The sequence below is a fragment of the Leptinotarsa decemlineata genome, unplaced genomic scaffold (assembly GCF_025532065.1).
Source record: "Leptinotarsa decemlineata unplaced genomic scaffold, Ldec_3_MD MMD2_tig00000882_RagTag_RagTag, whole genome shotgun sequence".
NCBI lineage: Eukaryota > Metazoa > Arthropoda > Insecta > Coleoptera > Chrysomelidae > Leptinotarsa > Leptinotarsa decemlineata.
In genome coordinates, this window is record NW_027412556.1 from 503,723 (window position 1) to 513,995 (window position 10,273).

At 36.3% G+C, this 10,273-nt stretch overlaps 1 protein-coding gene across 1 annotated transcript; it reads right to left on the minus strand.

The window, feature by feature from the left end:
- Positions 1 to 228: 228 nt before the first annotated feature.
- Positions 229 to 5,079, minus strand: LOC111506836 (protein lifeguard 4-like). The gene is made up of 3 exons (XM_074174720.1): positions 4,821 to 5,079; positions 2,475 to 2,626; positions 229 to 498 (listed from the first exon to the last, which is right to left on the minus strand). The coding sequence occupies exons 1-3, from the start codon at positions 5,043 to 5,045 to the stop codon at positions 252 to 254; spliced, it is 624 nt and encodes a 207-aa protein (XP_074030821.1). The 5' UTR covers positions 5,046 to 5,079; the 3' UTR covers positions 229 to 251.
- Between the last annotated feature and the right edge of the window lie 5,194 nt (positions 5,080 to 10,273).

Genomic DNA, 10,273 nt, shown 5'->3' on the forward strand with positions numbered 1-10,273 from the left:
TTTACATAATTATATTTAAAGAAATTAAACTTTAAATGTTCAAGCCAGTCTCGGATATACCTACACAGTAGGTTGAATGGACTGACGCCTATCAAAAAACAACTACTCCACTGGCTAATACCACGAAGGGCGTTGGATTATATCCGACAGGCGTCAGTGCAGGAATCTTCACAGAAAATTTCCTATCTGTGATAATTTATTAGTATCAAACGGATAAAAATGTCTCTAGAGGTTTCAAATAGGTGATTTATTCAAACTGTTACATATAATATCCGTAAAATATACACTAATAAATTGATTATGTCAAAATAAAGATTTATTGTGAACATGACGTACTCCTCCGAAGTCGATGCTTGCAGAGACCGTTGGGTGTCTGCTATGCCCAAGGCACCAAACACCAAAGCTCCTCCTGATGATATTGGAAGATCCCACTTTGTTGAACGAGAAAAGGTTTGGGACAATCCTCCTACGATGAATATGGAAAAACTAACGAATGTTCTGAAACACAAAGGGATAAATAACTTTTGGGCTAACGTACCTACAGGATAAAACTAAATTACACCGTGGTTGCTGTATTTCTTGATATTGAAGGAGCATTTGCACTACCTAAATCTATTGGGTTGTCTCTGGCTAGGAAGGGTATAGAATCGACCATAACTGGCCAGATCTATGCCATGCTATTGAACAGAACTGCAACTACGACTCTTCTAGGTGAGAAAATTAGGTTCAGGGTCATCAGGAGGTGCCCTCAAGGTGGGGTACTATTTCCTCTTCTGTGGTCGCTCCTGATGAACACTCTGCTTGATGCCCTCGACAGAAGAAAAGTAGATCTGCAAGCTTATGCAGTTGACCTTGTCATCCTGGCAAGGTCCACGTTGGAAAGGGTAGCTTGTAATATCCTCCAAAGCACGTTGGACGTTGTTCACAGTTGGTGCCTGAGGGAGCAGACGTCTGTCAACCCCAGCAAAACTGTTTTAATCCCCTTCAACAAGAGGAGAAAATAGCCACTTTCCCTCAATGGTGAGGTCATTCCATTTGGAACGGAGGTGAAACATCTTGGCATTGTCCTTGATAAAAGACTCACCTGGAACGCTCACCTGGAAAAAGTTTTACACAAAGCCAGACTGTCTCTATGGACATGTCGTAGGATTTGTGGTAAAACTTGGGGTTTATGTCCCAAACAAATCCATTGGATTTGTTTGGGAGATCTACCTCCTCCCCACATTTTTATGGAGAGAGAGAGGCTAGATGGACTGCATACAGATTTGTGCACATTGCCGATTGCACAAATCAATTTAATGCAGAGTACCTCCAACTGTCAACTGCGAACTGCCTACTATTCCCGAGTAGAGAGGACTGGATCCTTCGGGAGAAAGAAATATAAAGAGCAGATAGTTGTTGGTTCATAGATGGATCAAAAAACACCTTTCGGTTCTGGTGCAGGTGTTTTTAGTCGCAGACCTAGGACAGATATATCTACCTGCTGCAAGCAGCTTCCTCGGACCAGAACCTGTCATTGGCATTGATTTGGGCTTTGCCAAACAAAGTTCGAAACCTGGATGACAAGAAGATTTATGGTCTTCTGGCAGAATGCTAAATTGGTAGCAAATTGACAAAAACCACTCTCATCGATAGGAAAACTCAACAGATTGTCTCTGGTGTGGATTCCTGGCCATACTGGCATGGAAGGCAAATAAGCTGCTGTTCAAATTACTGTTTTTTAGCATTGTTGAACTTCAAATTAGCTCTTCAGCTTCATCCTTTTGAAAGAAAAAGATTGTTGAAGAAACTGCAGGAGACAAATATATCATTAGCGGTAATTTCCCGTGTTCCGTCAATACTGTGAAGCTTGGAAGAAAAAATTATATCAACCTGCTTTCTGTAACTGGATTATGTATACTATAGGCATTGACAGATACTGACTCCTTTCTTTGCTAAGATTTCCTAGCAAATAATAGAGAATGTCTCATAGATTTAGCATCTGACGGCATGTTTTAAGTGTACAATGACGGAGGCCTGTTGGATTGACTTGGATGGTCAGCTCCACACAGTCAATCGACCGCTGTGCGAACCGGTGGTTCGAATCGCAAGGCCCGACGATGGATTTTCACTTGCTATCGTCCAACCCGTGCTAGGAATCACACGTTGAAAGGTAAGACCTCGTTAGTCCTTGCCTCGCACAAGTTTCGACTGTTGAGAGTTGTCGTTCGTAGGGGGCGGCAGCTGGTTAACAGAAAAATAGATTTTAAGAGACAGAACCTACAGAGACAAGTAAGACACCCGAGTCAGGCATTGCAATGAATATCCTTAATTTTTTTCTCAGATATGAAAGCTTGACTATGAGGAAATAAAAGTAAATCAGAGTCATGTCATCGTTATTTTTTTCACAGTTAGAGAGAATAGAAAAGCTATGTTGTTATTGTGTATTGAATTTTAGGGAATGAAGCTACTACATCCACACAAATATTACTCACATTGAATTTATGGACAATAAAACTTGTTTTGTTCTATTTGCGTATATGCTAGAACCTGCTAGTGCTGCCAAAGTCAATAATAAAGCTCTAATGGCAACTCCATGAGGATGACACGACAAAATGGATTTGATAGTATAAGCCTGAACGATGAACTGGAAAACAAAAATAAAATATTAAGAAATATATACCTGACTATAAACATTCTCTAGAAGTTTTTCATTACAAAAAGAAATGATAATGAAATTATGTTTTCGGAGAGAATAGTTCAGGTACCTATATCAATAAAACGAAAAGAAAGAAAAATATCTTTATTGAGACATTTCCATTATTTTTCTGCCAGGATTTTTTTTTCGCAATTACATATAAAATCTTTCTTTTCGTCTCTTGGAAATATCCTCTTATGAATTTAATGAAGAAGGCGGAAGAGTAGTCACGTTCAAGATTAAAATTTTATTATCGAGGTCTATCATTTCTAATTTCTTATGAAATAGCAGCCCTTAAAATAATATTTTAAATAGTTTTGTAATATATTTCATGGCTCAGGATAGAAGTTATATATTGTTTACAATTGCCAAACATTTCTATAACTACTAATATTCCTATCTATATAGCAGTATACGAAAGTAACAAATAAGTATTCAAAAAAAACAACAAGAAATCGTTAGTGGATTCAACCCTACTTTCGTTTCAAAAAACGCAGAGTAGATCATTGTGTTAAACGACACCTATTCTGCTATTTCAGTGAAATGGTGTAAGTAAGCTATAATTATTTACAATTAAAAATTATTATTTTTTATTTACTTGCCACTAGAGCCATCTTTTATAGAATGTCCAAACCTACATTCATTTTCTTCGCCATTTAGGATTTCAATCAGAGTGTGACTTTTTTATAATTTATCTATCGACCACAAGATGACGCAAAATTGCATTTTTACAAAACCTTCAAATAGTATATTCACTCAGTTCAAAAATAATGTTGTTGATGGAGGCAACACGATAGAATTGATATTACGTCAACTTATTTCTCTGTGTCGAAATCATAGACTGAAATGAAATTTTATGTATTGCGTCCTCTTGTGAACGATATCAAAATTATAAAAGTACAAATGCAAAGATAACTTCATTTCCTTGACATTCCTCAACTGGGAACGAGAACTTTTAAGTTCAGTTACTCGATCAAAGATGTCGCCACGAACAGATGAAAACAAATATTTCTGAAGAACATAAAGAATATTCTGTAATTAATTAAATTTTCCTTTTGAAAGTGGGTTTAATATTCTCTTTTTGGAGTAAAAAACACTTTGGTCATGCTGACGATTTCTGTAATAACCTAATAATTTATTTACCTACGTATACATATTTTTGGTTCCGTCAAATGCATTTTTCTTCCTTCAATATAATCATTTCCAATACGTAATTTCTGTACTGAACCATAATATAAAGATAATCATCTTTATACTATGACTGAACTATACAATAGTTTAAAAAATTATTTAAAAACACTATATTCCTAGTATTGCCCTCTATTGACAAGTAGTCGAACTGTAATATGTTTTGCCGGTAAAGTAGGAAGTGTCAGAGATAGAGTTCATAATCGTGAAGAAAACACTCCACTTAGTTTAACTATTTTCACACAGATGTCACAAAGAGCAAAATAACATTAAAAATATTCCTGATTTGTAAAGGGAATACAAAAAACTGATAGGAGGGATTTAAAAAGTATGCCATAAGTATGAATATAAGTTATATTCTTCAGCATCTTGGGTTAGATTATTATTTGCTTCTTATGAAAACTGCTTAGTATTTTTCCAATTGCTTCTGAATTGAGTTTTTTTGAAATGCGAGATCAAAATACCGAGATCATCTGCAAACTACCAACATCTTCTCAAAACCTTCATCATTTCCTGACCTTTCAACAAATCAGAAGCAGAAGATTACCTCTTCATCAAATGAAGAGGTAATCATCTTCGTGAATAATGAGTCTACAGAGAACAACGCTGAGTACTATTTGCACGGGTTGCAGACATGGGAGCATCGCTGGGAGGAGTGAAAACTGAAAAAATATCTTCGATCTTTTCAGACCACCCTCGTTTATACTGATAGCGCCTGCATATAACCTTTCTGTAACGAGATATGCATATATATTTATTTCAGAAATGCTAATTATATTGTGAAAATACTTTATTGTTGAGAAGAAAACGTTCCCCTCTTGAAACATGAATATGAAAGATTCGATTAGCGGTATACAGACATTATATGAAAGTTTTCAGAATCAAGTTTTTACCTCCATACTCGTATGTGTTTGAATTCAAATTTTACGTATGAAAAACTATGTTATTTACTCACAAATCCCGAAAAAACCAAAAGATTAACTGGAGACTTCCTTCTCTTGATGTAAAGGGCACTCATCAAAGCAACAGCAGTCAAGAAACCGACCAGAACTGTCCAAATATGCGAGAGAAGCAGTGCGTATACAGTGTGTACCACCAAAGCCAAACCGCAGACTGCTGGAGATGACAACATTCTGTAAGTTCTTCCATTTTCCACGAAAGGACCCACCGTCAAAGCCATGACTTGGTGCTCTGTTAGGTTTGTCGAAAATTGAAGGTCAAATAATTCGTTTATTGCGATTAACATTCATTATTATAATTGTAGTTTTTATCTGTGATTACCCACTAAAAATGAATGGAAAAAATATTGGCTTGTTGTCGGTTCTATGATTTACATGCTAAAATTGTGCGAAACAGTAATTGAAGTACAGTTCGTTTAGATATAACTTAATAATACAGTAGTCCAGTAAAGTTCGTATCTTATGGAAGTTATTTTTATTATTAGGTTTACTCAAAATTGAACTTCAGTGTTTCCAAACTGCAAATCATCATATTATAAAACAACAACAAAAATTAATTGGTGCTTTGTCGTGTCACTGAGTGTTCTGGCGATGTCTTGAATTTATTGGAACCTCTGGAGACACTCTACATTTTGTTTTATGAGACAGAGGACATCGGCAGATCAAGATCTTCACTTGATGTGGTGCTTCAGGTTTTTCACGGAAATGGTTGACAACAGACTGACTTTTTATTTTCATAGATGATGAAAGTAGGTACATAAATGTTTTCAATGTGTCTCATTATAACACGAGTTATATTGGCTCAGAAAGATAACACTATAAGAGATATCTGGCCTTGTGAGAACTGAAAGATACATCTTTAATCTTGAAATCTGACTCTAATACACTCCTCATCTCTTTGTAAATGTTGTCACAGTTATAAAAGACAAAAAAGTCATCGACAAATATAGCTACATAAACTTTTACATTATCATGACATTTCATGAATGAACAGGGTTCATATTTAGATTTCTTGAAACCTAAGTTTAACAAACTGGATTCCACTTTTATGTACCAAGTCCTAGCTGACTGTTTTAGCCCTTGTATGGCCTTTTTCAACCTCAAAACTTCACAATTTTTGAAATCTGAATTTTCTGGTATTTCCATATATACACATTCATCTATATTACCATTAAGGAAAGCTGTAGGTACATCTAAGTGGTTCATTTTTAGGTCTAGTTGAACACTTAAGGCTAAAAGTAATCTCGAAGTAGAATATCGCAAAACTGGTGAAAATGTCTCATTATAGTCCATATCTTGGATCTGGGTGAAGCCCTTAGCTACAAGTCGGGCTCTGTAGCGCACATTACTACTACTGCCACCCTTTTTCTTGAAAACCCACTTGTTTTTCACTATTGTGCACTCCCTTGGCCTATCCACTAACTCCCACGCATCATTGTCCTTCAAAGATTTCAGCTTTTCTTGCATAGCACTACACCAATGCTCTTTTTCAGACCCTGTGAGAGCGTCCTGTAGAGATATTTGTTCACTGGTGAAGTCTTCAACACTCATATTGGAAAAACCATATCTCTCTGGTGCACGACGAATTCTCTGTTTGAACGACAGCATCACTTTGAGTGGCGACCATACTGTCATCAGGTGTTCTTTGCTTGATCTCTCATTATCTTCAATGCTTGTCAAACTTTCCTGCTTACTTGCATTATTTTCTATAATTTTGTCTGGCTCCCTCTCTTCAACCATAACTTCTATTGTATCTTTTGTATCACTTTCCATGACTACAACATCCCGTGTCACAGTAATTTTATTTGTTTTCGGGTCATATAAGCTGTAGCCTTTGGAATTTTCTGAATATCCAACCAGTTGTAACATTTGAGATTTTTTGTCCCATTTGTTACGTCTTACTTTCGGAATGTGGACCATAACTGGACTTCCAAACACTTCAATGTGACTTAGATCTGGTTTTCTGCCTGTCCACATCTCATATGGGGTAGTACCATTATCCAAAACAGCTGCTGGTGATCGGTTCTTTAAATACACTGCTGTATTAACAGCCTCTGCCCACAGGTGTTTGTCGAATGAAGCATCATACAGGAGACAGCGTGCTTTTTCCACAATTGACCTATTGAATCTCTCACTTAAGCCAATTAATTTTTATTGTTGTTTCATAATTTCGCAAATAAAGGTTTTTATTTCTCAAAAAAATTAGAAAATATAATGTTTTGATTCTAATTATTTGGGTGTAACTCGTGAAGTAAAAACGTTTGTAATGTAAACTATGTACTTGTGAAATCTTGGTAATTTGTTCCTTGCAATTCATGAGCCCCATGTCTCACAGACCATATGATAAATTTGCACGTACCAAGTTTTACCCATAAATTATATAATCCCGGGGAGAAAAATTCCCTCTTACGAGGCCAGCACCCATTACTAGAGAGATATATCACACTTTAAACGCGATATATGCAAGTCTCAAGATGCTTTGAAATATTCTATGATGCGATTCACCTGCCAGTTTTACTGCTGAGCAATATTATTAAGAAGAAACTACCAGCACCTGCATGCCGAAGAATAGATAGTGAACTATTCATTGCTCCATAAATACTTCTTTCATGTTTCATTACCATCAATAATGGAATTTTTACTAGATATTCGCACACCAACGATGAAACAATAAATCTTCTCGATTGATACGATGTTGATAGGTCGCAGATCATTTTTATTTAATGAATGGCTGATGAATTACATGCAGAACTCTTGATAGAAGAGAGATAGTAGTTGGGCAGGACAGGACTGGTTCGACGGCCAAGGGACCCCTCGGGTTCTCACCTCGGATAAAAGTATAAATAAATTGGTATGGTATCACTACGTGGTAAAAAATCATATCAAACAACATATATATCACGTAGTGGTAGAAAATCACATTTTCAAACTTATACCATTAATCTGAAAATGATTGATTACATTAGGCCTCATATAACGCCACTCTAGGTGATGATAGAGATACTTAGCTTAATTGACTACCTGAATTTTTTTCACTTGTGACAAATGTGGATTCACTAATTTGAAAAGCGGTGAGTGAACTAATCGATTTGATCATTCAACAGGTGGCACCTGCAATGATTATGCATATGAATTGTTTACGGTTCACCTTATCATATTATTTTGAAATCATTATTATTTTTTGTTTTATTACCTTTCACTTTTCACTTTAATTTTTTTGGTATTAATTTTTTCCCTGTAACTAAACGGGATTCTTTCACCGCGCAAATGCATTTGGGGAAAACTCAGACATGTGCGGGAGAAGAGGAGAAGAATACGGGCATTATCGCTCAGCAATAAAAATCCGGACTCCGCTTTTCAAAGTATTTTTTCCGCATTTTTGTGATTAGTCTATTTGCTATATGTGTAAAAATCGAAACTCTGGGACAGGGGTCTCCAAACTACGGCCGCGGGCCAAATCCGGCCCGCCAGTGTCATCAATCCGGCCCGCGACAGCCAATGATTACCTAATTGTTGTTACTATTGCTGTGATGAGTTGAAGAAGAAAACACAGAATGATAATTACTCGGTTTTATTTACTTGCAAGGTAAAACTTAACGACAGAAATGATGACAAATAAAACTTAACTTAAGTATCTAAGTTTAAGCATATTAATAACTAAGAAATAATTGAAATGAATCACAGTAAACCAAAAACACTAATGAGATTTAAGATGCTCATCGGTTAATTGTCTACTTCATCTTGGAAAACGTTTTCTCAGACAAGTAAGTAGTACCAAAAACAGAAAACAACCCACGAGCAAACTTATGCAAATTATCAAATTGTTCCAGTGGAAGACTCCTATAAAAAGCTTAATTTCATTCGCAATGACATCAAAATCTGAAAAACGAGTATCAAAATTCATCTTCAAAGCACTCAAAGTTTCGATTGCAAAATTGACGGGAAATTCAGTCTCTGTAGTGTGGCTGAATATTTCACATGTTTCAAAATGTGTGAAACATTTTTTACGTAATTGCGATTGAAATAGTATTATTTTCTGCCTAAAGGATTTGATATTGGTGTATAAATCAGGAAGAAGCTGATTTTCTCCTTGCAATCTCAAATTCAGTTCGTTCATATGATTTGTCAAATCGACATAGAAGGCTAACTTCCACATCCATTCACTATTTTCTAAATCGGCAAAAGGGCGCTGCTTCTCATTTAAAAAAATTTCGATCTCTGCTCGAAGTTCAAAACAGCGCGTAAGGACTTTTCCTCAACTAAGCCAGCGTTCGGCAATATGATATTGTAAATCATTTTCTCCAATCTGTTGAATAAACTCGCGGAATTGTCGGTGATTCAGCACAGTGGATCTGATGAAGTTAACAACTGATATGACTTGTTTTAGAACTTCAGACATATCCAAACATTTTCCGCACAAGGACTGTTGATGAATGATACAATGTAAGACTAATGGTTTTGAACCACCATCATTTTCTACAGCCTTGACTCCTTTATTTTTACCATGCATATTCTTGCCTCCATCAGTTTCTGTAGATTTCAAATTTCTCCATCGAAGGTTCTTTTTATTAATGGCATTTTCAACTCCCTTAAAAAATCTGCCCCAGTTGTCGTGCTGTGAATACTATCAATATCAAGAAGTTCTTCATACACTTCATAGCTTTTATCTACTCCGCAAATAAAAATCAACACCTGAGCAGTATCTGACACATCCGTTGACTCATCCAATGCTAGAGAAAACCATTCATGATGTCCATTTTTGTCAGACAGTTGAGCTGATATATTTTCTGCGATGTCTTGCACCCTCTGAGCCACGGTGTTTGCTGACAAACTGACACTTTTAAATAAATTCACCTTTTCGGGGCATATTTCTTCGGTTACTGCAATCAAGCATTCTTTTATCATTTCTCCATCGGTGAATGGTTTGCCACGTTTTACGATCAAGAGCCACACGAAAGCTGGCGCGAGTTGCAGACTCTTGTTCAGTATTCGCTTTGATAAACAAAGATTGCTGCGATTTGAGTCCGCGTTTCAATGCTTTAAACTTTTCCTTCCGCAAACTTCCTGTATACTTGGAGTAACTTTGAAGATGTTTCGATTTATAGTGTCGTTTAATGTTATAGTCTTTGAGAACAGCTATGGTTTCATTACAAATTAAACATAGCGCCTTATTACTGGACTCAATCACCAAATACTGAAAGTTCCATTTTTCATGGAACGTTCTGCATTCACTGTCAAATCAAAATACTTTTATTGACGGGTGTTACTTCAATTCACAATAGACAGTTTCGCTTCCTTCGCCTTTTCCTACGCAGACTAACTCGAAGTTGCGCCGCTAGCCTTTTTATATGTTTTGTAGTTTCAATCGTTTCGTCTACTACTACGTCAAACATCATCAGTGAAATGTGCGTTGACTGCGTGGACGAAAGTTATACAGTGCATTGCGTTA

Coding starts and splice junctions, on each gene's coding strand:
- LOC111506836 (XM_074174720.1), bottom strand. CDS start 5,045: ATGGCTTTGACGGTGGGTCCTTTCGTGGAAAATGGAAGAACTTACAGA. Junction 2,627..4,820: donor TTTTGGTTTTTTCGGGATTT/GTGAGTAAATAA, acceptor TTTGTTTTCCAG/TTCATCGTTCAGGCTTATAC. Junction 499..2,474: donor TTATTGTCCATAAATTCAAT/GTGAGTAATATT, acceptor TTTGTGTTTCAG/AACATTCGTTAGTTTTTCCA.